The sequence below is a fragment of the Anopheles funestus genome, chromosome 2RL (assembly GCF_943734845.2).
Source record: "Anopheles funestus chromosome 2RL, idAnoFuneDA-416_04, whole genome shotgun sequence".
Taxonomy (NCBI): domain Eukaryota; kingdom Metazoa; phylum Arthropoda; class Insecta; order Diptera; family Culicidae; genus Anopheles; species Anopheles funestus.
In genome coordinates, this window is record NC_064598.1 from 6,557,989 (window position 1) to 6,585,943 (window position 27,955).

Consider the following 27,955-nt stretch of genomic DNA (forward strand, 5'->3'; position numbering starts at 1 on the left):
TTCAAAAAAATTAATTTGATAGCCTATCCTAGCCGGATACGTAAAGCTGCTTAACTCGTAATACTTTGATATTTCCTTTTCCTCAACATCGCGCATTACAATGTTATGGCAAAGTCAAATATGCTTGAGAGTCTTTTAAATAAAATATTTAAAATATCAAAGTTACGGAGAAATTGTTTCAATATTTCTAGCATAATCCTTCTTACCCTTGACGTTGATACAAGTCCCAGCAAAAAAAAAAAACAAGCCGATCACAGGACTGTTTCCGTGACAGTCAGTCTCCATTACGCTACATCAAGTCCTATTATCCGATCGGTTTGCTTACACAGATAAAATCGTCGACCACATCACATGTCGTTTCGAGAAGTTGCTTTTCCCGTTCGCCCCTCCCGATTGGCACGACACTTGAAGTGGATATCACAAAAAGAAGATGCAAATCCACCCTTCAAACGAAGCTACACCACCATTTCTCGCTCACTTGGAACGAACCGCGCGATCGAGTCGTGTCCGTGGATTAGCAGCAGTTGGTAGGGCCGTATCCCAACAGCAGGGACCTGAGCTTATCCGGACATCTTTTTAGCCGTGTTTAAGCATACACAAAACTGCACACAAAGCCAGACAACACGAGAGAATGAAAGAACCCGTAAGAAGCATTCAGAATTCTTCGGAACGTCGGAGTCTGAGACTGGCGCGATCGAGGCTTCAACCAAACAAAACACTTCAACCTACTAGATGCCCGTTCCGTTGCACCACTTTCCAGGATTCCTGGAGGGGAAACAAACGGTGTGCAAAGAAGAAAAAAAGTAAAGCAACATGCTCAACCAAGAATTGCAACAGGGGCACAGGTAACGAGCTTTGCATCGCACCAACCCAGCCCAGAGATTAATCGTACAGCATTCCGGAGAATGTCCGAAGATCTTCACCGCTGCTGTGCAAACGCGACAATCCAACGTACAAGCCCCAGAATGGAGGAAGGGGGGGCTAAGAATGACGTTTCCTTTTCTGCTTGGGAAAAGCGAAACTTCGAAACTTAATCGCTGGGTTTAAGTTCTCACGTTCTTAAGCTACAAGGCTTGACCCGCTAGGCGTCCATTGCACATCACCGAGGAACTGTCAACACCGTGCCAGTTGTCATGCTTCTCTACCCCATCTCTACAGGCTCTACATGCTGATCTACTCCGGATCTTTTGTTTGCAAGTACAAACTGAACTGCTTTCATTCCTTTGCTTTTGGAAAATTCATCCAAAACAGGTACTCGAACAGTTCTGAAGCATTCTTGAAAGTTTTGAACTCATCAACTCCGTTCAGCAGACGAAGAAGAAAGAAATGGTTCCCTACACGCGCGATCGCTCCCATTTTAACGACCGAAGCGAACCATTTGTACCGCAACATTCCGATCGTTTTCAGCGGCCTAAAGTGACACTTCCCTGGGACCATCAATGTTCTTCTGCTCACGTTCGAAAGTAGGATCGAAAGGATCATGGAACATCTCGCACAACATTCTCACATTTACAGCTGCCAGTGATTCTAATACCAAAACATCCCTTTTGCCAACCACTATCGCAAGAAGGTAGGACTCTGTCCGAACCTGAACGTACCTTTTCTTTTGCTCCTCTCGGTGAGGTTTGCTCAGCACGAGCGATCCTACGAGATGCATCAGGGTCGGTTTGCTGCAGTGGGATGTCATAAATCAAACTGACCCTTTTGAAGGGTGCGTTTCGTATGCGTTTGCATCCTACTAACCGGCCGTAAAATGTGACCCTTGGAATGTCCATTGTGTCGGTGCGATCGGTGCAAAACGGCAGGGAACGAGGAGTTGGGACGCACCGACACAGCAGCAGGACGAAACGGAAGCCATCGGTGCCGGGAAGATGAAGTTGTCAGTGCTGGTCAGAGTACCGGCAGCTACGTCGATTGTCAGGATAAGCGCGTCGGTATGCACCAGAAAGGTGTCTTTAATGGTGGATCGTAATGTCGGACGGTGTTTGGATTTATTTCTTCATATCATGGGCTTTTGGGATCGGGTCACCCGTCAGATAAACGCTGATGAATGATTGCGCTAATGAGGAGTGATGTTTTAAGAGGCGAGTCGTTTGAAAGATTTTGCCATTCCATTTTAAATGCAACTAAGATGACTTTTAAAATAACGTTCTGTACTACTCAATGGAGGTTAAGGTCAATATCCTCTGCCAGGGAGTAATATTGCCATTAGCAATGCTTATCAAACTTTAAACGAAAAGATAACTTAAAAATATTAAACAAATACATTTCGTATCTCAACCAAGTTTTGCGCTCATTCACCCACCACCCAACCACACAAACCCATTTTCGGTTGTTTCATCACAAGAAACCGACCGAACATTTTTATGCTGATCCTGCCCAAAAATCCACTCTACTAAAACACACTACTACACCCCCACCTGAATTGGTACAGCCCATAAAACCACCCCCAAAACCCTCTCCCCTAAATCGTCAAAAAGCGGTGGGTGGGTGAGATATAGTTGTGTTTGCAGAAGGCACAACACAAACGAAAGAAACAACAACAAAAATCACCACCAAGCACCTAACACATGCGGAAAAGGGGAAGAACATGTTAATAGATATGACATTTCGTGCGAACATGCTTATCGCTGCAACTATGAGTGCAATAAAAAAGACCAAAATCCAAAACACGCACAAATGGCGAATGAATTTTTGGGCAAGGTTTTATCTATCAGTGGGGTAAGGACGGGTAGAGAATGAACAAAATATAAACACATTAGGCACGCAAATATCATAAGGTATGTCCATTGCTTTTGTAAACATGGTGCGTGTGCTGGCGTTTTTCTTTGTTTTTTCTTATTAAAAATTTTTAACTTTTCATTCATATGTAAACTAGTTCCTTTATCATGCAAATGAGCTGATTGTTTCATTTACATGTCGCGAAAAGAAGAGTTGATTGAACTATGAATTATGGAAAGAGGAGTTTTTTTTGTTTAGTAGTCAACAATTTTAATTCCTGATCAATAATCTCCAAATAATGGAGATGATCCTCGCCAAATGAAATATACCTTCTTGAACTGAAAATTATCTTCTACTTCAGCAGCTCTTGTTAGACGAATAAGGCTTCTACTAGTAAACTTATTGCTCAACTTAACCAAACTTTAGTTCTCTCAATTGATCCTTAGGTCGTTTATGTTTTTTTGTTGGTAACGATTAATGGGGATCGTTCTCGTTTATGGCACAAGCTCTCTATAAAAATTTATCGAAGTTTACTTTACCATAGCTTGACGCTGACAGGTCATCGCATAAAAGGTTCTAATAGTTTTGTTTTATTGTGCTGGAGTTGTAGATAATCAACTCATTAACTCATAGAATTCGCTTAACTTTACTGACCGGGATTAGAAAGGCCAAGACACCAATCTAGCGACTGAGCAGTAGACACAAAATTCCTCAAGATAATAATAAGAATATGAGCAATTTTGTCATATAAAGTATCACAAAAAAAATACAGATAACCGATCACCTTCAAAAGCTTCTATTAAGTTATAATGGTCTATAATATGAGATGTAAAACGATCCTTTGTTGGTAATAAAATCGAACTTTATAGCATTTTCACGATCATTCTCGTGGGAGTAACTTCATTGCATATGGCGATCGGTATTGCGCCAGCGTGTGTTTACAAGTTTAGTCTACACTTTGCTGGATAATAATTACAAAAGCAAATTACGACATCAGCTGCAATCGCATGGTAAACAAAAGGTTACAAAAGGTTCTACAACCTTACAAATGTAATTAGTAAACTGCACGAAAACTTTATCACCAACCTGCCCAACTGCAGCAAATGGTGTCACAGATGATGTTATTAAAACTATTACCTTCATAATGGAATTTCCACCACATTAACCTTCTTGCAAACAGCATCCCGTTTGCATTGTTGTGTGACGGTAGGAAAGTTATCGGTAATAAAGTTAGTTGAAATGTCTTCAACCTGTACCCGGGGGTGTACCGGGGCGGTCTTCGTTAAGAAAAGGAAACCACAACACGGGAAGGAAAATTCACACGAAACCAAACACGAGACGACCAAACCGTCTACGTATTACGTACGGTGCCAGAACGCGATCGTTCATCCGCGCTAATCTCATTAATTAAATGTTTGTTTTGGCTCCCAGTAAGTGCTTTCGACCGCTCGTCATGTCCGACCGCAACTAAGACGGCTTACCACCTACTACAAGAGGGCGCCTCCTTTTCACCTAGCGCGAGAAAACCCCCGAAACACCTTTGCAATCTTAGATCGTCCAAAATGGGTGCTGAAAAGTGGGTGGGAAAATTTACCCATGAAAGTAAGATTCCGTAAAGCTTTCGTCTAGTGTCGGTAGCGCCAAGGAAAATTGGTTCATACTGTGTACTTCAAAAAGTAAACTAATTTTTCTCAAAACAAATACATACATTCAAACTCGTGTCTTGCTGTGTTTGAGACATGCGTTTTAGCGTTATATGTTTCGTCTAACACGTAGAAACACACAACTCATTCGCTTTGCCTCTCCAACGGTATGTCGAACGGTTATTCATCAGACGCTTAAACTTAGACGTTAAGACGTTAGACGAGTTTGATGGACAACTTGTACATCTAGACACGCAAAAGTTTTAAAGATTTATCTTTTACGTCAATTTCGGTTTCTGTAAACAGTGGGAGAGAGCAGGGAAGAATAATGACTCGAGACATTCCTTTCACTAAATTAAACCAAATACTTCGAAGGAGTGTACTGTGTATGTCTAAAGCGAACTCATTTAACACCGCCACTACGCTATAATTTATGCAATTTCTAGTGTTTTCTTGTCACAATTTAAAATATCGTAAATTATTTACTCGAAACAATGAATAGATCCTTCTCATTGTGTTTCAAGAAACAAAGCATATTTTCACACAAAATTCGCTCACACACATTCGCTTAAAGATTTTTACTCGTATTGTGAACGTTTTTGACAAACTTCGTCCAAAGCAAACAGCAACAAAAAAAAACAAAAAAGTAAAAAAGACACCATTCGTATGTAATATTTAAACCTCGCTATCCTCAACTTCATGACTACACCCTCCGTCTGCTGACGCACAAAAAATTCTGCATTGATGAGCGAACGGAGGTTCTATGCGAAACACGAGCTGGCAACTTGTTTTGTTAGTTATGCAAATCAATACACTTACCACTTGTCTTTTTGTTTTTTTGTTCCTTCAATGTTCAATCGTTTTGTTTTGCTATTTGTGTTTTTTTTCTTCTTTGCTTTTATTACTAACTCCCTCCCAAAAAACCTGGCGACCGGTGCTGTTGCCGTTTGCGCCAGTTCCTGCTGGTCTGCCTGCCGGAATTATTTATGGCAAACCTCCCGAAACGAACGTTTTGACACAAACCGTCTCCATCCAATTTTGCCTGCCTGTGATGTTGCCTGCAAGAAGATAGTTGTTTTGATCAAAACGGTTGGAACGGTGAGCGGTGAAGACGAGGGTGAAGGCAAACGTGTAAGAAACGAGTCAATATTTGATGAACTTCACAATAAAAAATCGGTTGTAATGGGAGAATGAAACATTAATCAAACGATTTGAAGCAGCATTTTGCTACACCATCTTTACCCCCCGGCCCCGGGGATATATATGTAGTATGTATCGCCAACTTATAACCAAAACCCCCGTGTACCAAGCGGTTTGATCGTTATTTCACCCACCCAGCGATTTATCTAGCCTGGTGGGTAGGTCTAGATAGGGTCGATAAAATATTGCCTACTTTATTGTCGCGCGTGGACAAATAACGTTTGCGTTTGCGTTTGGTTTGCCGTTTGCCATACGACGGTACAAAAATGGAAATATCTAAAATGAAAAGAAAGGAAACCTCCCAAAAGCTTCAGCAAACGCACAACCGAAAAACCGTTTTCCAGAACGAGAAGCACCTGTTTGTCTAACAAACATTTAACCAACCTTTCCGCCGATGGTTTCTGCCCAAAAACCCAAACTGCGCTTCTTGAAGAAACTTCGAAACATCAATCATTTCTTTATTTATCTTTACCATCTGCCCCACGACGTGCTTTCCCCTACCCCAACACCAGAGAATTCCCATAGTTTTTAGGCCGTCCGTTTACCAAGCGCGATAAGAAACGATAACTCTCGCCCCTTTTTTACGTTGGAGCGGTAACCTAACCTCAAAAACCTGCTCAAACTATGTTGGAACTATGTTTTGATAGCCACAAGAACACACACACACACAAAAGTACGCTAAGATATTCCATTCCAACTGGCAAGGAATGTTTCATAAACTCTCATCGTACAAGATGTTTGCTGATACGATAGCAACTCAACAACTTGATATACTCCTTGTTCCCCGTACAACAATATTACAGAACGTGTCACCCGCTGTGGACAAGTGGACCTTAAAGGCACGACCGCGATTACAGCACCTGACCAGGTTCGGTGTGGACTGTTTTGATCAATTTCCTCCTCCCCGAACCGGGGGTTAGGTTTGGAGTTTTGGCTTTCGATGACACCCATTCCTACCGAAAGACCGCTGGATTTCGTTAAGATGTTAATCCCTGCCCTCAATAAGAAACGTGGCCATGGCAAAAGGAACACAGAAGGTGAGAGTTATTTATCTACGGATTTTCAATTTCAGACGGTTGAACAATTTTAAATACCTTCCGATTTTCCATTTCTCAACTGTTCGTGGCATCCGACTTTTACGGGTTTTGTAGGCTACCAGCGACACGTTACTCGTAAAACCTTGCTTTATTGTCCATCCCGACGGTCCCACACAGGGGAGGGGTTCTTTAATATTCTGGGCAGGGATTGGTGGATAGCGATATCGCCGTGTCGCCACCATTTGTTCAGACCGAGGTGTTATCCGTGTTTTAATTTCCCATCCCTTCGCTTTAATGGGTACGTCTCGTTTGTTTGGTGTCCTTCTGGGACGCCATCAGCCGCGTGAGTGCCGAGTGAGAAAACACCAAGCACCAGGAGCAGAAGCAACACAGCAACCAAACAAGTTACTCCCATTAACCGGTCCGTTCGTCGTCAGCAAAAGCAGAAACTAACAAACATTAAGCTGACAGACTGAAACTGAGCATACAAAACTGGAACACACGGGAACACGGATGGGAACTTCGATAAAAAGCGAACCAGCAAAAGGTACTGTGCTACTTCACGAGAAATTACAGAACCTCTGCCAACAAGGTCTGCTACCTTGCGCCGCATCCTCCGGCTTCCGAAGCGAACAACGATTGGGCAGAACCTAGACGCCGAAGGTCAAGTTCTCGGGGGTATTCTTCATCTTCCCCACATTTTCTATCCTGCTCGCTGTTCACCGTTCGACATGAACCAGTTCTAAATAAACATCACCGGACCCTGGAGGGTCATACGGCAGTGGCTATTCCACCCATTTCGAGCCGAAACTCCCGAGGCTGTCGGACATGTGAGGACTTGTTAATTGCTTCGCGTCTTTCTACACATTCCACCGCGGTCAAGTCGGTCGGGGTCGTCGTCAAGGGTTTAAATCTTTCCTAATTTCCCTACACGTATGCTTCCCGTTGCCCTCGGAAACCTCCTCGTCCGAACATTAGAAACGTTCGCCGGGCGGAGCAATCTCCGGAAATGCCCGCCAGCTTGTCGGCAAGCGGATCGGCATCGTAAAACCTGCTAACAAACGATCGAACACTCTTTACGATACCCGGTGCGAGGTGACACTCCTACAACTGGAAACCGTGGTACGTGGTATGCTCACGCGGCTATTTGAACTGCTCGCTGTCACTCGCCCTATCTGCCCATCCAAATTCCAAGCGGCGTGTTGTCCACATGTCCAACCGACAGGAATGTATCTCTCACTGTGTGTGAGTTTGTGCGCTCCCACCGCTGCTGACGATGCTGCTTTATGGCGTAATTCGATCCGGAAGTTTTACTCAATGGCCGGTGTCAGCCGGTGTTCGCCGAAAGTTGCAGTAAGATTCTGTCGCCAGGTATGTGCCGTGGCTCGTGTTTCATGAATGGTCGGCCTTGGTTTCGGTGTAACTTCGAAACCTCGGAGGCTGCATCAGCATTCATTCAAATTTATTGAACGCAAAGAAGGTGGCTGGAACCGTAACCGACAATTTACGGTTATCTCTATCCTCCGGTGGGAATCGCTCAGGTGAGATAGAACATGGTGCTAAACATGTCAAAACAAAAAAGCGTGCTTTTCTTCTTTTTTGTGGTAAAAATATAGTTAAAGAGCTAAGGGTTATTTGAATTTATAGCAAATATATAATAATGTTGAATTAATAACCTGAAAATGACGATAACGCTAACGGTTATTGAGTGACTTTGTTCTGCATCCTGGTCACGGCACCAGACGCAAACACTAATTATTGTAATTTGTGCAAATTTCCTCTTGGATAATACTCATATTAAAAACTCTCAAGAGGAAATAAAATCGATTAGCTTGAACAAGAATACTAAGCGTACTAAGTACTAAAAGTACTAAGGATTTAAAAATAAAAAAAGGTTTTTAGTTCAGAGAGCTAATAGCTTTGCATAAGTTAAGCATTCTTATGTCCATTTTTTTAGAATGAAAAAAACCCAAAAATATAAGCCAAATTTTCACCAAACATACTCTTCACCCACCACTGCTCATAATAGCATCATTCACAAAAATCTGCCCCGTTTTAAGCTTATCGAACATTATGTCATCAGCATCTCCCACACCCAAAAAAAAAACGGTTTCACTTCCGGTTTGCGGAACTGTAAATTTTACCACCTTAAGACACATCAATCAAACGGAACCTGTCTGCAGAATGTCACTGGTGCAATCAGCCATCAGCCATGCCACACTCAGCAGCCGCAAGCCAAACACAAAATAATGCTGATCCTGATGCGGCGCTGTTTTGCTTCCCCAAAACAAAAAAAAAGTATCCTCCCCCCGAGGAGACATTCGCACTCTGCATCAAAACGCGTGCTTTTTCTTTTTTTTTTGTACACACACTAAAGCAATCCATCTCCTGCACACTCCGTTTCCGATCTGTGTGTTTACTTATGCTTCGAAGCCCGGGATCCGCCCTGTTGTTTCGCGCGCCACGTAATATCGCGTTAACTTTTCACCAAAGTGACAAACACAACAGTGGCCTCGACGTAATTGGGGCGAGTAAACAATATTTCAATCATCACCCACCATTTCCGCTCGCATTTGTACGCGAGAGGCCAAAAAGGGGTGTTTTTTTGTCAGAGGCACAGAGCAAAAAAAAAAAGATGCTAACTACATTGGCGAAGGAAACGATCGGATGGTGTTTGAGGTATTTTTTTTCTTCCTTTCGTTCCCACAAGTACCACCGTGCTTCAATACTTCAAACTGCTGATGGTTTGTTTTTATTTAATGCCGACAACATAAAACATATACCGAGCGCAAAACGCTTTAAAAAAACGTCCCTCGATCGAATCGAAAGTTCTTGATCCGATTGCTTTCCATTCGGCATCGGCACCGTCAGCATCATTCAGCATAATGCTGCGAAGGTGCGTTACAATTCCCCAGCATCATCATCATCAACATCATCTTTGGCTGGCTGCCGTAGTTATGGTTGCTCGGATGCACATTAACGTAACGGCCCCGGTCGTCTTCACTAATGGAGCAACCGTTCACGTTCGGGCTTTGATCTTTGAGCCACATCGTACTCCTTAAGCGGAATGTGGCTTTTTTTTTGGGCACGGGCCTACAGTACAGTTTACAAAGCCTACGAAACCTGGCACTGAATTCGGTACCGCCTCGTTGGCCACTGGAACACGCCCCACGCAAAGTGGGAAGGAAAAAATTCGATTTAACAGCATGCGGGGAAATGAAGGTACCATAACATCATTACTTGAAAACTCGTAAGACAAAATATGTCCAACTGAAACAGAGTCGTTTTGGGGAGGGTTTTTTTTGTACTAATGGTCAAGTAATGTGTTTCCCTAAATCACATTCGATCGACACATTAAAGATTGTCGATTGAGATTAAAGATTGTAAAGACTAAAGATTGAAAAAGGAAATTGCAATAAAGCACCAACGCACAAAACTATGCTTTTTTGTTAATGTTTTACTACAGCAATATCTTTCAAATTTATTTTCTAATGCTATAAAATTTAAAAACTTTAACAAACATTCTAACACACAATAAAATAAATTAAAAATTTAAAGCAACCGAATAATACGAAAATCAGAAAGTCTCAAAAACAAGCTGTAACGAAATGAAATAATCAATTGACAGTTATAAAAGAGTTGGTAAACCCTGGAATTTCCTGTTATCGAGTGATTGAAGTAATTGAAGTAATTTTTTATCTCTTTCTTTTTGTTTATTTACACAAGTATGTATTTAAGCAATGAGTAATTATTTATTATAAGGTAATTTACTTTTTTACGTCTTTACGTATTTACTTTCTTATGCAAGTAACTCTTGTTTAACATTTGATAAATTGCCTTTCTATTTAATCCTATAGATATTTCATCTTGACACACTTCGATCTCGATCGTTTTTTTCTTTCTTTCTTTTTTTTCCCTATCATTCAACGACCCGTCAAACATCAAACGCCAGCCGTGCGATCAAGTTAAGCCAACGCCACTCAGCAGATGGACACGGGCGTACACTAAAATAGATTATCTCTGCCAACGCAACACAGACGCTACCGCCACGCTGAAGCACATATGGTTTTTCGAGGATGTATGCGAACCGGCAGAACGAAAAACGAACCAAAAAAAAAAAACGAGCATCAAAACTAATGTCCTTCTCGTGATGCCATCGAATCGAACCACTTAATCCAATCCCATCCGTGTCTAGCTGTTGTACGGTTCATTCACGTACCAAGAGGGCCAAGATTTTTGCCACGGGTAAATCTCGAAACCTTGGCTCACTTACGACCCTTTTTTTCCCCGATTTCATTCACCGTGCTGCCGAATCCGAATCCGTCACCAGACGGGCAATAGTTCACCCACGGCAACGTCGTCCAACTGCTCATCACGCTTGCTCCGTTACGTACGCATAACCCGGTAGGATAAGTTGTGTAACACCTCGGCACACCTTGCCTTCTCGCTTGCTGGTTGGACACCCTTGTGCTGGCGTGTCTCCGTCGCGCATAACGATAACACACCTCCGTACAACGGGTTCGCAGTTCGATGATCATTCATCATCATGCTTCACGGTGGGGCCACGTGGCAAAAAGTTGACGAAAGACCATGCAACATTCCACAAGCACAGGTATGGCACACAGGACTCGCCCTAAATCTGCGCCTTTTTTTACACCATTTTTATTCGTTTGTCGCTAGGAGCACCACTTAACCAGCGGATCAGGACGACCCTGAATATCCACCCCTCCGGGGGTTGTGGGGTGAGATAAGCACTGGAATCGATTGATGTTAAGTAATGTGCCGGATGAATGGTTTCTTGGTTCGAAAAAGCATGTCACAAGTGGAAGCAAAATGATGATTTGACACTTCCTTCTTCCACTTCAGTGAAGCGAGGAGCAGGTAAGAGTAAAATGTGGTGCAAGGTTCCCTTTTATGTTGGGGAAACAGTGTCTATGATTGTAAGCTTTCAATATGCTTGGATCTACTCAAGCAATTTGTGAGATGTAATTTTATATTTTATTTTTTTTTTTTTTTGAATTTTATAACACTTTACAAAAACCAAAAACAAATTATAAAAACATTGATTTTGATTTTGAGACTGTAAATAATCTTCTTAAAAATTTCACATAACTTTGAAGCAACTTCAAACAGCCTCAAATAATGTTAGTTATGCTATCAGTAAGAATAAATTTTTTTTTAAACAATTTTGTAAAACTTTGAATAAATTGCCTTTAACACCTTTACGCACCCAAGTAGCACAAACGTAACGAAATATTCATTGAACCAAACTAAACAACTCAATTAACTTTCCTAGCAACTCTTGCTAACTAGGCGTGCAAAGAGTTGATCCTTTTCGCCAAATACATAGCAAATCGAATGCTATCAACCGTAGGTCTTTTCATTACACTCAACCACCACCATACAATGAGCTTTTTGGGGATATTTTCAAATTAATTAACAAAGGCAGGGAAACAGGTGTGTAGCACTTCCTAATTGAAATCAGATTCCCGACACCGTAGACACCTTCGTGCGCCAATCAACCGAGACACCGTTTCCGTTACCAGCCGGGGGAGGAAAAAATCCTACGCGCTTAGTCAACATGCGCTTCCAATCAGGGTGAACAAATAGTGTCCGCAGCAGAAGTCCTACAGAACCGGGTAGATATATTTGGTAGTTATTCGACTCGTTCGCCATTTCTTTTTTGTTCTTGTTCATCATCCAAATATTGCTTCTTTAAAAAACCAAAAAAAACTCACCTCTCCATCTATGCCCCTCCATCTACGAGACACCCGACCTACACGGGGTCACGCGCTCCCGAGGCTAATGATGTTTGCCGTGTGAAAAAAGAAACCATCGGAAAACGTGCCCTTTTGTCCGATCGTTTTCGGGCGCTTTGAGTTTCAATGTTTCCAACCAGCGAACGGTACGTTGCGCTACTTCAGAGGTGAATTTGTGCTTGCATTTAAAAAAAACCCCTCCCGGAGCATCGTTTGATCCTCGTCCGTGGAAATGCGAATCTAGAGAGGGTAATTGTGGGCCCTCAATCCCCATTTTTCGCCAGTAGAGTATGATTTGTGAAATCTCACCCAAAAGTTTAGTGGGAGAGGGTTTTAGCCATCATAAGCCTGCATAAGAATCGAATAACTCCTCTTCAACGCTCCCTCACTTCACCGTTTGGGGGACGAAGGCGACGACGACAACGACGGCCGGTAAAACGTTAAGTTTGGTTGTCGTCTTATCAGTCGTCTGTCGCGTCGCCTTCAATTGCTAACAAAATGCAACGGAACACACATCGAACTGCAGTGTGACGGGGTTGATGCGGGCATTTGTTGCCCGAGTTAAGATACGGGACATCAAGCCCAGTGTCAAGAACTTGGAGCGGACTCGTGCCTTCGCGCACGTAGCACACATCCATGCCCGGCTACTTAAGGGTATGGGCACGAGATAGTCGTTGGCAAGTTGATGTGCATAGCTGAATACCTTAACCCTTAACAGATTGTAGCATGGTTTGCAGTCATCGAGTCATCGACCAACAATACTATCAAATGGCGATGATTGATGAAGAAAAGGCAATCAATTGCTTCGTCTAAAATAAATGAGAGTAATTAATTAAGCATTTGGTACGTTTGTAGCAATGGAAGTAAGGGTGAATTTATCCATTTATCATAATTAGCCACAGATGACATGACGAAATGACAAATAAAGCAATGTCACCAGATGATATCACAAAAAAATCGAAAGGAAGAGATGGAGTCCCGATTCATCCGTTGACGGCTAATGAACACTTGAGACAATTTGGGCCATTACACACTGTACATTTGGGCATCAATGTTTTCCTATTCATTTAGAAATATTTAATTTCACGACTTTAAGAACAATTTTGAAAATAGATTACTTCTCCCTTCCTGTTAGATATTCTATTCATTTGTTTTATCATTATAGCTTTCGTCTATTGGCACCTTCAGGATGAATGAATTTGAGAGAACGAAAACGAGAATCGATCCCACAATCCCTTAGTTAGCGGACGAGCGTCTTATCACCTACACTTTCAAGACACCATGATTGGTTGACGTTATTAGTGGGGTATAAATAAACATTTCTCGCAAATACTTTATTTTATACCGAAATCAACGGTTTTATTATAAGAATTGCATAGTGTAGACATATTTTATAGTGGAGAAAACTTTTTAATATATTTCAAGAAGTAAAATAAAATTGTGCCCTGCTGCACAAAGGGTTTACTATCGACACTAAAGTTAGTGCGAAAACTTCGAATGAAGCGCATCGTTCATACATACCCAAAAACACCCCAGCATCGTCATGAACTATAGCTCCCTTTCGTCGTCATCAATGTCGGTTTAAAGTGACTCCAACCAAAGAACCAAAAAAAGAAGAAAAAAATACACACACGAAAGACTAACTCTGCACCGGGATCAAAAGCAATGCAACGGCAGGAACTGGTAGTACTGGTTGGTGGTGGTGCAAGGTGTTTTACCCAGCACCCGAAATGCGCAACTCGAAGCACGAATTTTAAAATTTACCCATCCATCCGTCACGTTCCGTGTGCGCTTCAAAAAAGCGGGGAGACGTAGTGAAGATCCCCGTGAAGGAATGAAGCTTTGTGGCCACAAAATACACCCTTCCTTCCATCCGCTTGTTTGTGTGTTCGGTTGCATTCTTTCGCTTTTTTTTTCTTTGCCTAACGAAACCGTGGTACATTTGTGGTACCGAATGTAAACAAGGACTGTTTATGCTTTATCCCCCCAAAAATGCTGAGGTGGAACGGGAAAAGAACGATGCAAAGAAACAAGTTCCCTAGATCCTAGATCCAATGCACCAACGGTATTTGCCATCTTTATTGCATTGCCAGTACTGCACCGGCACCAGGACCATGTCTCGTTCACTGCGGCTCAGTACGAGCTATAACTTTTAGCTCAAGGAAGGCAGATTGTCAAAATATGAGGAGAGAATGAATGAAAAAAAAAACATTCACACAATATAAAGGAGCATACCCAGGACGTGAAGGAACGATGCCGGTGGTAATACAACGAAAATGATTCATGCACACCCCATCGGATTTTGGTATCGGTGTGGGGGGCAGGAGGGAGAAAAGCCAAGTGTCTGCCTGGCTTTTTTTCTGTTTGTCGGTCAATAACCGGACGAAAAATATCGAAACGTAGCCATGCCGTAGGTTGTTATGTTATTATTTTTTTATTTATTTAATAATGCACCTTTAACAACGCACCACCATTAATATCTGCTCGGCGTACAGAGGTTTGCAAACCAACAAAAAAAAGCAGTCAAATATGCAACAGTTTTTGGCATTTTTTTTTTGTGTAGAATAAAATGCAACACAACACACAAACAAAACGAGATTTTTTTTCTATATTAAACCAATCTATCTTGCTTAATTCAAACACGAGAAGCTAGGGGTTTTGACGGTTGGCAGCAAAAACATTATTTACCTCCGATCGCAAATTGCCACAGACATTGCAAACATCAAACTCCAATAAAAATCCATCAAATGACCTTTTCGTGTACGGCGATTCTCTCTCTCACTCTGTTCGTCCTGACCGAATGCCTTTCAAACATTCCCGCAAGAAATTAAAAAATGACATCAGCAGCAAACCAATCAAAGTACGAACGAACGAATGCAATTGGAATGCATTTTGAAGTTTTTTTTTGGTCTTTTTGTGACCGTTTGGACGAACAAGCTCTGGTTGCAATCAAACAACGACTTGTAATATTTGCCCTGACCGGAAACACATTACATTCGATGCTCACGAAATGAGAATTACGAAAAACTACGAAAAAAAACATCGGTTGATATATTATCAGCGATTCCTTCACTTCCGAATTTTGATAAAAAGCTTTTTGGCCAAAAATAAAATCATACCTTCCTGCTGATCGGTTTACGATCAATGATCAATCTGCCTTTTCTGCTGGGAATAAACTGAGATCTCTTGTTTGTTCCCATATCAAAAAGAGAAAAACAAAATCCTCTCCAACCGAAGCAAGGTCAAGTAAATAAATTGCTCGTTAATGCAATTTTAATGCACTTTCCCGTTGTGCATCCGCCCGACGTGAAGAAGAATAATGTGGGTGACAATTTAAATTATCATTTGCCGTACCATCGTTTGACAGATGGTTTCATTCTCTCCCATTTTTCATTTTTCCTTTTGCGAAGTACCAGAGAAATGGGTGGGTAAGTAAACAGACTAGGTGGGAGTGAAATAAAATTGCATTTGTCGCTGATAAATCTTCCCAATTGTTGTTTTCACGTGTGTAAAGTAAGGGTGGTGTTAAATATAGGAAAGGAAATTTTTAGCAGATAATTAATCAAATGTTTAACGCAAAACTTTGTGTTTATAGGGATTTTAATTCGCGATCTATGGTGTATTGAATGATACACTTACCGGAACCTACACGAGCTTTTTTTCTTCCTAGAATGCTTATTACGCTGTTGTCATTTTGCAGATAATAAAAATTAAATTTAAATAAATTAACATTAAATAACGGAAATACTTTTTAAAAAATCATAAAGTACAGATGTTCCCCGAGTTACGACTGTATTTGGGACCGAAAAAAGTGCCCGAAGCAAGGCGTAAGTCGAAATCGTCGTAATTCGAGATTACATCGTTTATAACCATACGTAGAGAGTCGAAAGCTTTATTTAAATATTTTAGAGGAAAAAACAATCTAGAAATTGTTTTGAATAGTATGTTAATTGATCTTTTCAATGTTTCCTTAAAATATTTATCGAGATTGCATAAGTTTATTCCAACAATTTAATTTTTATATTCAGTGAAGACCATGATTTTTAACGGTTTCCGGTGAAAATAAAAAAAGACAATTTGAGCAAAATAACAACTGTGCAATAGAACACGACACGATCCAATAGAAAAATATTTTACTTTAAGTAGGTTAGTAAGTAATCACCGCAAACAACCAGAAGCTTTCTTCTTCCATTCGAGAGACAGAGAGAGAAGTTAAGTGGTTCATCAGCGTTCGAGAACACTCAACCAACTGTCGGACGTAAGAAGTTTTTTTGCCATAAAAATCCACTATAGTCGTGGCCAGCAAACCAGCAAACAACCTGTGGAGTCTTGGGTCGCGGTGTTGTTAATCGAACGGCCCTTAGCATGCACCAAATCACGGCAATTTCTTATTCCACCGCTTGAGATATCTTGTGCTCAGGAAACATGTGTTTGGTTAGCGGGTAGCAAAAGGCACAAAACCACTTGTGTTTAAAGTGTTGACAAAATCGTGATACGTGATCAAGTACCACACTGTCACACACAAACAAAGAACCAAAGGCTTAAGGCTTAAACATTTCAGAAGTTTCCGTCTAAAAATACAAAAAAAAATCGTCTATTTTATTTTAAACCACTAAGAGTTTTTTATACCTTTTATTCTTATTAAATTAAACGTTGAGAAACTGAAGTAAAATGAATCATTTCAACAAAATGCCTTAATATGCCATCCTTGGAAAACTTTCGTGAGAAAACATTTGACCAGATTCCATACACGAATGGTGGAAAACTTTTCTTCATTATTTCATCTTGTCCAACTTTCAACAAATCTTCACCAAAACTTCTATAAACTTCACCAATAGAGAGATCGATTCTAATAAATTATATTTCACCACGCATAGGAAGAAGTACGGGACCGTACGGTAAGCCGATTCTACCATGGAAAACTTAATACAAACATACACCTAATGCTCCCGAGTAGGTCTCATCTTCGTCTGTAGTTCACGTTCAGTTTTCCACACGGTGAGAACTTACACTTGATTGAAAAATATCTTTGAAGATACCTATTAATTTCCAACTTTAAAATTATGTTTTGAGGACAGTTTGGAAAGTGATTCTGATACAAAAAAGGAGTTAAGAAGAATTTAAAAAAGAAATATTTAATTTTCAAAACTTTATTCCACAAAACCTTTTCTAGCGTTCCATTTTCCCAGTGTGATCCGTTGCGGTGAAAGCTTTATTGAAGAAGCCCAACCGATGACTTGGGCAACGGTTAAGAAACAGGACCACACTTCGATTGATGAGATTGCATCCCCGTGCACCCAAATTCCAATGCTTCCGTTGGAAAAACAAAGTTTATGGATCGCTTTCCGTCTGCATTTCTTCCACCGTACTAAAAGCCGCAAAGGAATCGAAGGCAGATAGCGAAACACATCGACGAATGTTATCTTTGCACTAGACGTTCCCCCTCCTCGGTGTGGGAAAAAGCTTTTCCATTGTAAATACCTTGGAAACTCGCTGATCCTTTCATTATTATTGAACGGGTTTTCAATTTTACGCTTAAGCTCGATGTGCATAATCACTTCCGAATTCTGATTTTCATTTATGAGGAAGTATTTAAGTCAGTGTTTGGGCATGGAGAAGGACTCTTTTGCAATTGTTCTTATTCCTTTACTTGTAAGAATGATTTAGCAAAGACAGACCCAAAAGCAGACAACGCAAGTTCCTGCCTCTGACAAGAATACAGCAAAACTCCTTCATGTTCACGTCACAGTAAAAACTGCACAAACTTCCAAACTTTCCAAGGTGACAGACAGACGAGAAGAAAAAAACAACCAAAACTACCAACCGTCCCGACCCGTTGGACATGCAACGAAATGATAATACTTAAGATGATAAGGTCCAATCAAGCCGTCAATCAGTCGGCGGTACCGGCACACGCAAAATGCATACTGAAACTGAGGAAGAAATAGCAAACAACAAAACACATCAAAAAGGTGGCTGGAAAAAGGACCATGCGTTTGTTCCTTTTTCTTTATGAGGGAGATGCAAAGGGACCCTAAAGAAGGGATATAATTTGGCACGAAATGAAATAAAACAGAGCTCCAAAACAGCATGTAAGGGAGTGCTAGTTCCGAAGAATAGTTTGGAACTTTTGTAAAGTTGGTTTAAATTCCAAAATAATAATAAAAAAAGCTTTTTATATTTTAGAATAATTTCTTTTGGACAACAAATGATAAAATATTGTTGTGTAATAATATTGGAACACCAATTAAACTGTAAAGCACTGTCAGCTACATTTCATTTCCATCTCAGAATGATCACTTCTGAACTGCAGCTCCTTTAGCTTCCTGGAAAGAATTATTTCAATCTCACTCCTCCGACAATCAAGCCAAAAAACCCCCGTTTGGAACGATTAATTTACAAAAAAAAGAACAGAATGATCCATGCCATTGACCTAATGGAAGATCGTTCGCAAAAAAAACACACACACTCGAACGGATCAGTTCAATTCTCCTCAGCTTCATGCAAACGCTGGAAGGAATGCGAAAGCAAAGTTCCTTCCCGACTTGCCATCAGCGCCCTGTTCTGGGTGTGGTAATTATCGGGTTGTTACCGAATCACATCCTTTTTGCACGGTATTTATCTTTGCTCGTCGCCACCCGGCGCTCAATTCCATTCATTTGATTCCGGTTGCGAATTAAAGTCTGTGTGTGTGTGTATTTTTTGTGAAGAGAATGTCATGCCTCGGTCTATTAGTTTGCGATTTCGAACAACACACAACCGAAGTGGAATAAAACAAACAGAAACAAACTTTTCAGAAATAAAACCCCAAAAAAGGATCATCCGATCGGAGGTTGATCTTTTTTTGTTGCATTCTAACATTCTTGGTTCGCATTTGACAAATGCATTGCAACAACTACCACCGGTCATGGTGCATGGTGAAAGAGACAGAGAGAACAAATCGCAATCATTCGCAAAACGAAAGACACACCCTGGCAACAGGAAACGAACCCGATAATGACGAGTGGAGAACTGCGCGCCGGGACGATGCTGGCGGTATTGGGTACAAAATTAAACAAAACTGATCATTGCCGGCATTGGATATGTGGAGCGAAAAATGGTTTCTTCTTCGAGATGCTAGGAAGCAGATGCAACAGAACACGAACGAAACAAAAAAACCCCTCAGAGTTCGAAACTCACCAGTTGATGAGTCTCCGTTCCGTTTGGCATGCAATGTCTTCGTGGGGAGAGAGCAGAAACACAACCCACAGGGAAGGTTTTGTGGTGCAAGCGTAACAAGCTTCACGTATGCAACGGTCGGTTTCCGCAGGCACGAAAGGGGTTCGTCGCTTTGTTCTTCGTTTTTTCATTATGTGGGCCGCGCGTTATTTGCGCTTCTTGGGGGTATTTTTATTTTAACAGGCACACCGAAAAGACCACGTCTTGTGCCAGGTTTTGTGCGAATGCCGGAGGAACAGATACAGTGAGCAAGTGAACAAGGATCACCTCATCATCATCAGCAGCAGCAGCAGCAGCACCACCACCATGTTCATGGGGTCGTCATGCTGGGCTTTGTTGTGTGCGGACGATCGGTTTCCGAACAATTTTGCCCATCGTACACACACTGCCGGCATCGCACTATCAAACGGCCGCTCTTTGGGGTGTCTTTCGAGGTATGAATTTCGACATAGAAAAGTAAATGCTTACAAAGACACACACATAGAAACTTCTTCGAACAGAGGGTGATGACGAGATCGAACGTATCGTACGCCAAATGTAGCGTGTCATCGATGTTGATCGGTACGCAAACGATAAAAGGGACACCGATCCGTTTACCAGTCCGGGGTACATATTCACACAGGGTGAAAGAAATGTCCCGCTGGGTGGGTGTTTTATCTTTTTTGCTGCTTTTCTATGTTGTTGCTGTTGGTTTTCCACCATGTCAAAAGGGGACCTGTTGCACCGCGGCATGATTTGTGGTGCAATATTTAAAGCCACTTTCATGCTTTCTAGCGAACTTCTACAGCAAAATGCAGAATAGAGGAAAGATGCTTTCCACCCTTTATCCAAAAGGAATGTAACTTTTAGAAACTGAAGACAGAAGGCAGAAAAGAAAATGGAATAGACGTTTTGCTGGGTGTGGTCTTAAAGCTCGTAAAGTCGATTCGAATCGGTGCATTACATTTTCCACGGTGGTTACAAAATCAATCGAAATTTTCCATAAGCCCCTACCAGACGAACGTCTTTTGTTGTTTATGTTATTAAATATTTAACAATGCGAGTTCGTAAGAAATAGAAAAATGTTTCTAACATTAGGTTTGTTAAAAATTTTATATTGTAATTTTTTTTATGTTAACATTATTTTTTTGTTTTGCGTTATCATGTCATACTTTACGATGTGTGAGAAAAAACACCATAAAATATTTAATTTCCCAAAGGTGATTAAAATTATTATTAAATAAAATTTAACCACTTATTACATTTTTGTAATACTTTTTTTTTTAAATTTATATCAATTTCAGTATCACAGAAAATTTGTTCAATGTTTTGTATAAAATTATTTGTTTCACATTTTTAATCTTTTGTAAGCCTAATTTATCTTACTTTCACAGCCTCAACAATGTCGCATCACAGAGACCGCCAACGTGAAACACCACGCACTGTTTTCTATCCATTCATACCGGATCGAATCCGGCCATAGATCGATTCGTTTCATCGATGGATATTGTACTCGATATCGATCGCCGTTTGCTTCCCTCCGACAATCGACCGAAAGGCCCTTGGCCCTTCTTACATGCCTTTTTTTCTCTCTTAACCTTTTTTTTCCACACATACACCAACTCAAACAAAAATCCAGCATCCCAAATCCATTATACTGATACGTTTGCTGAACGTATATATTGCAGCGTTAAACGAAAGACGGCGCATGGAAGCGACTGAAGTGAATAAAAGAAACTTCAAGAAAAGGAAAAGAATTTTCTTCCGATTCCTCTCACACACTACCTGGAGGAAGAGATGGAACGGGCAAAAAGATGGAATCGGAGGCTGTATAGCGTTTTTCCGTCTCTTTCAGGCGCTTGTTTGTAGTGCACCGTCCATATGATTCCCTCTGGGAGACGCTAAATTCGTTCACTACCATCACCACCACTACGAACGAACGAGATTATACAAACGATCGCATTCATGCATTCCTGAACGAAAGTGTGCATCGCACGCATACCAACGCAACGGGCATGATCGCGCATTCGAGACGAGATGTTTTCGCAGCGCGCAACTAATCGCAACTGCAACTGACAGCATCGATCAATTAGTTTGTGCTTTATTGTGCCGCAGAAAAGAAGAAGCTTATCGGTGATAGAACAACAACATCAATCCTTACCTTAAAAGCGATGATCTTGTACACCGTCTTGTAGGCGGGTTGTTGTGTGTTTTCTGCTTTTTTTTGTTCCACTTGTCGTTCTCTACACCGTTGTTTCTATGTTTGTGTACACGCTAAACACAAACACTCGCGCACACATAAACACATTCGAGGCACGCACTCTCGCCAACACGATCGCACATCGGGATCAATGATTTATTCTTGCTTCGTATTCTATTTCATCGCACCGACGTCATTTGACAGCGAGATCCACCTTAGAACATCGCCCAAAAATTGACAAAACACTCGCCGAGCACGATTTCGTCACCGTGCGTGACGCACTGACACTAACACACACATACACGTACACACAGAACTACGCACACGCACGGACACTGAATGCTGTAAAGGAAAGGAAGTGGAACAATTTAATGTGCGGCACTTGATGATCACCAAAAAATATTGAATGAATATTGAACTAAAACCATTCACTAACAAACGTCACACAGCCAGCAAGGAATAAACTGATCAAGGAACGCGCGATCGCACATTTTGTGTGTTTTCTTTCTCTCTTTCGCCGTGCAGCACTCATGACCGGTTTTTGGGTTTCGTACTTTAGCTTCCTCTAAACGTCACACCGTCAATCTGGGCAACTTTTAAGAAACAGGCCCGAGCAAGTCAGCAACAAATTCTGACCACGATCATCTGAACCACTCTCGTCGACGACGCAAAGTTGACGGTTCTTTATTTTTCTGGCGCATTTCTTTAACCACTTTTTTGTACGATCAACCTCCTCACAATAGAAACATCGCAAACTGACCGGGAACTTTTGTTAAAAATATCACCCGCAGAAGAGAAATAACACAGGATCGCAGGAGAGAGAGCGAGACAAGGGTAATACCACTAATGCGCTGAGCGAGAAAGGCACGAAATCTTCGCAATGTACGCACATTAACACACATACACCAACTACTAAATATGCAAACAAGCGAAAATATCACAATAAAAAAGTACAAATTTCAACAAAACATAGCAAAATTTGGTGTTTTCCATTTGTGTGGTGGGGGGAAATGTTACAACAATTATGAAAAAAACACAACAACACTGCAACAATCATACACACACCGTTGGGAATGGGTTGCCTTGGAAACTACGCACACTGCGCTTGCTGACAAGTGTGTGGGAAAGAAGTGGTTTTTTTTCCCTCCCGAAAATCAGTGCCAAAAATGTTAAATCCCTTTCGTTTGGTGAAAAGGCTACAACCTTTAGCAAACTGAAGGTTTGTTGTTTGTTTGTACGAAGCGTAAGTACGGTTTTGCATAAACGCCGCATTTAGGGGTTTCTTGCACACAAACACTCCTTTTTGCGCATAGATCATTGGCCCGAACTTTTTATTTCACAAAATGTTATCAGAGTCAGGTGTGTAAATAACATTCAAACGCAAGTTTATTTCCCAGCATTCACTTAATGTACACACCGACAGAGAAGATCATATTGTGCCGGTCATGAACACAGTTTCCCAACTTCTCAACAGTTGCTGTACGATCTATTGATTTAGTCAAACCGTAAAACAAACGCCGATAAAGCTAGTTCACCTTCAAAAACCCCAAAAAAAACACACACTTGCAGCAACACTCGATCGGAGCCGTCGATCGCCTTTACACCTGACCCGTTACGCACTTTCCCGGTGATGTATCCGCTTGTTTTCCCGGTTGGTAAAACGTACGCGAGGAAATACACTTTCAAAATAGCACGAGCGCACCGAAATTTACACGTCCGTCCACCTCGAGAGAGCGACCGAGAAAAAGAGACGCGAGAGAACCGTACGGTTTTTGTGGTTCACGCGCGTCCCGATGTAGCATAACACACTACGCACCACAGGACAGCCTATCGACGGTCTCACTCTACCATCTTGGGGAACATAATGTGCTAAGAGCGAAAGAAAAAGTACATGCGATTCTCTCTCTTTCAGTTACGATCGCTTCACGCTGGTCTTCCTTCTCGCTTTCTTTCACATCGCAAAGGGACAGACGAGAGAGGCGTGAGAGAAATGAGCAGAGAATCTGCTAAAGTGTAGTTTAGACTTCACCAAAATTTGAATTTGATATTTTTGGAAATTTTATATCAAAAAGATACAAATCTAATATGTCTTATGGGAAGATGGGTTATAGTTTCTTATCAAATAAACTTTAAGCATTGAATTAATGGATTAATTGCGCTTTTCTCTAATTTTAAAAACGTTCTTCTCCCTTTTAGCCAAGACATGAACCTACATCCCTTAATTTTAGTACACACTACGTACTAAAGCTTCCTGGTGACGATGTTTTAGAACAATTTTGAATTATTACCGAAAGTCATACGACTAATATTACGGAAAAGGGAAACACTTTTCTAACTCTTTTATTAATTAAAACTTAACGTAGATAGCCATCGATCGATTAACTCATTCGCAAAACTTTGTTATTGTCCCGTGTACCTTTCCTGTACTTCTTTTTTTGCCGATTGTTTACATTTAAAACCCGAAACCGAATCCACCCGATGCGCATGCTCGATGAATAAAAACATTACACCTCCGACATCGCTACCTCCGACCAAGCAACCGGCCACATCTAGTAGTAGCGTAGCCGCAAAAACCGAAGGACGATTCGATTTTCCTTCCTGTCAGTCACGATGTAAGTATCTTCCAGGACGGGACACGAAACTCTGGAACACGTTCAATGTTCCACAGAAAGTGATTGATAGTTTGTGCTTGTGGGTTCACAACAACCAAAACGCGGTCTTCAGTAATGGAGCTGTTGTGCTATTAAAACAGTGAAGTGGTTTGAACTAAAAAAAAACACGACTATAACATAGCAAGCATTGCACCAAAAAGGGGGCATAACTTACTCCCATAGCAACTTCAAGGCACACTGCGCCATTTGTAGTGTTGGTAATAACACAAAAAAGGTAAAAAAAAACTACTCTAGTAAAAAAACAACATTTTTTACATGTTTTCAGTGTTGGAAAAATCCTTTGTTCTCTCGTAGAACGTGATTACATCCTCCCACAGCCAGGATATTGTTCTATTTTCCACCGTAGAAGTGAAGATAATAAGCGCAAAATAAAATGTACGTCATTAATCGAGTTATCGAAGCCATCAACATGCCACTGTCGCCGAAGTATCTTCGCGTCACGGCCATCCTCATTGCAATCTATAAAGTGGTAAGTGGTTTGGCCAATATCCGGCCACAGTACAGGATGCATCTCATTTCGCCAGTCAAAACCAAGCAATAAACCTTGCCCTTGACACTCACGCCACGGCACGGCACGGCTCGTTCCCTTCCGGAATGATGGCGCAGCACACATTGGGAAAACTTTTACGTTTCCGTTCGTTCTAACACTGTGACCGTTCCCGTTCCAGCTTACGGCACACGTTTTCCTGTTTGTGATGCTGCTCGGACTGGCACATGCCGAGGAGATGAGCACCATCCTGCAGATGAGCATCGCGGAACAGAAGTGTGAGTTTTTCTCGATGACGGACGAACAGGGGGAGATGGTCAACGAGTGGCGCTTCCGATCCGCAGAAAAGCTCGCTTCCGGTAAGATGATAGGATCGTAAAACACAGTACCGAGAGTTTAATGTCGCTGCAAAATCGTGAAACGTTCCTTTTTTCCTTGCTCTTTTTCGAATTGCAGCAACTCTTTGCATACTGTACATTGGGACAACGGTGGCCACTATCTACGTGCTAAGCTGCCTGGGACTGCTGATCGGTACGCTACGTAATCGGCACGAATTCTTCATCCCCTGGATGGTGGTTGACTTCTTCGGTACGCTGGCAATCGGTTCAGTGGTATTGGCTTGCGGTTGTAACGATTCAACCTTCAAATACGTTGCCAAGTGGGAATACTGTAAGAAAACTATAAAAAAAGCTATAATATCATCCCAATTCTCTACTCCACTGTACTTACCTTACTTCCAGGGGGTTTCTGCATGATTATGATCATATTCAACGTGACCGTTTGGGGTGTGATTCGTTTGTTTTACAAAAATCTTGTCCACATGACGAAACTGCGCGAGGTAGCGATTGTAGCGATTCCGTGCCCTGCTGCACCGGCATCCACCGGCACCGATACGGCCAACTGTCCCTCCAGCAAAGGCAAGAACGGATTACCGGTGGCCCCACCGTATCACTATCGCAAGGAAAACATGCATCTCAGCGATGGTGGACTGAAGCACATTCTCTTCGATGCCAACGAAGCCAACTATTTGGTTTAAAGCGCTGATGGCAAGGGGAGAATGGTTTGGCAGATTTGGGCCTCGTTGGCCCCCCGTTAGAAAGGCGGAACGCTCTATTGCTTACAGCGAAAGAAAGAAAAAAAAACATGTCTGGAGTTCCCCCCAAATGAATGATTCCATCATCATCCAACTATTTTAGTGTTACCGCCTGGACGTCCATTGATCTGGCCCTTAGTGTGGATCATGCTTCCTCGTTGACTCTTTCCATTTTGTGCTTGTCGTGTAGTGTTTGAATGTACTCCACTCCGCAGGTGGAGCTTACGTGTTTTTTGGAAGGCTACGAGCCCGGCTGGAATGGAGACTAAAACATACTATTTGCATTGGATATTGGTAAGCTAAACGCGATTGATAACAAAGCAGAAACAAGCTCTGCACGTCACGTGACGTACAGAGCACATAGCATTTGTTGTTTGGAATATGTAGTAGAAAATAAAATACTGATAACTGTATGGATAATTTCGGTGATAGTTTGCTTTTTCTTCAATGCGAATGTTTTTGCAGGGTTTTTTTGTCGCAGGGGTCAATGTTTCGTTGATTGATCACTAATATTCGATTTATTGTCACTTTCGCGAATACTTTCCGGAGTCAATGCCGAATTAGACTTATTTTTACGTCGGATAGTCACAAATCCTTGCTACAGATAAGATGTCATCCAGGATCTTCGATGTGTGAAGCTGAAAGAAAAAACATTAAAAAGCATAATTAACATAATGAAAACATAAATTTAAATCTAAAACAATCGCTTTAAGTCATCAATGTTTACAAGGCATCTAAATTTTTTTGAAGTATTTTTGAAGATTTTTATTAATTACTCAACGTTCGTGTTCGGTTCCACAGCATTGGCAAGAGCAGCCCCTACCGCCTACATAACTTCTCCCTCAAGACTTTCACCGACCGATCATGGTTGTGTGCTATTTGGTTCTACATATTTTGCTTGCTTGGTTGTGTGGGAAAAAGAAGGTTGTGTTGGTGTGTTTTTGTGTCTGTGTGTGTTGTTTGAATGAGTGGTCAGATGCTAAATATTTCTTACAGACTAGGCGAGCCATTGCACGGGTGCTATTTCTATTGTGTTGTAAGGTTATGTCCCTAGTACAGATCCCGATCAGGATTGGAGATCGCCACTACAGTTGAAATTGTTTATGCGTTGCGCTCCTGCCGCTCGCAGCAACAAGGATGCGCAATATTGTACTCGATTACCGGCAAATCAAAGATTGCCGTGCGTTTTTGTTTCTTCTTCCATTTTTTTTGTTCCTATCAATTCTGTTCCATATGACTTTTAGCTTGTTTTCATCTTTTTTTTTTTACAACGACCTACCGCTTTGTAGTAGGCTGTGTTTCAATTGCCAGTACAAGTGATATATAGTAATACGTTTATATATGTCTTGTATAAACAGGTTTGTTTTGCTTCTTCTTCTTCTCTTGTTCTTGTTGTATAATGTTTGTTTGTTTGTTTGTGTAAAAACCATGGTGTTTGAGTGAGAGTTTTGTTTCTGTTTTCTTTTGTTTTGTTTTCGTTTCTTTAGAGCAGGCAAAAAGATTTGCTTTAATTTGTTGTAAGTCAGTTTCGTTTTTGTTTTCTTTTCACTACAGGCATTCTCGCTAAGTTTGGTTTGTCGCATTGTCCTTATGGAACTTACTATAGGGGGCTTACTAATAGTTCTACAGTTTCCACTTGTGTTTTCCCTTTAACTTGTTTGTTATTCTTTTATCTTTCTTCTCTCATTTATATGTTTTCTTTTGCTTTTTTGCATTTTGCAGCCGTGTAAAGAGTAAGACATTGAAAAAGTGTATTGCTTTCTTTTGTTTTATGTTGCAGTAGTTGTGTATTTTGTATTATTCCTTCCATCTTACCACCTTTTGTATAGTAAATTATGCATTGCTATCGATGGTGTTTTTTAACACCTACTTTCTTTTCTCTGTGTACTACACGGTGTGAAAGGATATCTCTTTGGAAGGAAGGACCACCCCACCCCCTCTTCATC

The 27,955-nt window shown here is 41.3% G+C and overlaps 2 protein-coding genes across 9 annotated transcripts in view; one reads left to right on the forward strand and one right to left on the reverse strand.

The window, feature by feature from the left end:
- Positions 1–23,800, reverse strand: part of LOC125766393 (interference hedgehog-like) — a 77,499-nt gene extending 53,699 nt beyond the window's left edge. For 3 of the 7 annotated variants that reach the window (XM_049432291.1, XM_049432295.1, XM_049432289.1), the window contains exons 1-2: positions 23,293–23,799; positions 21,719–22,099 (exon numbers count right to left, since the gene is read on the reverse strand). The gene's annotated coding sequence lies outside the window, so the exon portion shown is untranslated. Of the gene's footprint in view, positions 1–5,183; positions 5,423–21,718; positions 22,100–23,292 lie in introns of all 7 variants that reach the window. The other 4 variants (XM_049432293.1, XM_049432290.1, XM_049432294.1 and 1 more) reach the window with 3 other exon arrangements.
- A 518-nt stretch (positions 23,801–24,318) lies between these two features.
- On the forward strand, positions 24,319–26,429 carry LOC125766433 (uncharacterized). Of its 2 annotated transcripts, none has more exons than XM_049432405.1 (5): positions 24,319–24,643; positions 24,724–24,898; positions 25,098–25,275; positions 25,373–25,585; positions 25,657–26,429. In XM_049432405.1, the coding sequence occupies exons 2-5, from the start codon at positions 24,803–24,805 to the stop codon at positions 25,950–25,952; spliced, it is 783 nt and encodes a 260-aa protein (XP_049288362.1). In that variant the 5' UTR covers positions 24,319–24,643; positions 24,724–24,802; the 3' UTR covers positions 25,953–26,429. The 2 variants fall into 2 exon arrangements, with proteins under 2 accessions (XP_049288362.1, XP_049288361.1); XM_049432404.1 differs by having other exon boundaries at positions 24,319–24,626; positions 24,695–24,898.
- Positions 26,430–27,955: the final 1,526 nt, after the last annotated feature.

Excerpts from the sequence above, each read along its gene's own strand:
- LOC125766433 (XM_049432405.1), top strand. The coding sequence starts at position 24,803 with ATGTACGTCATTAATCGAGTTATCGAAGCCATCAACATGCCACTGTCG. Across the intron at positions 24,899-25,097 it reads TCATTGCAATCTATAAAGTG|CTTACGGCACACGTTTTCCT; the intron begins GTAAGTGGTTTG and ends TTCCCGTTCCAG. Across the intron at positions 25,276-25,372 it reads CGCAGAAAAGCTCGCTTCCG|CAACTCTTTGCATACTGTAC; the intron begins GTAAGATGATAG and ends TTCGAATTGCAG.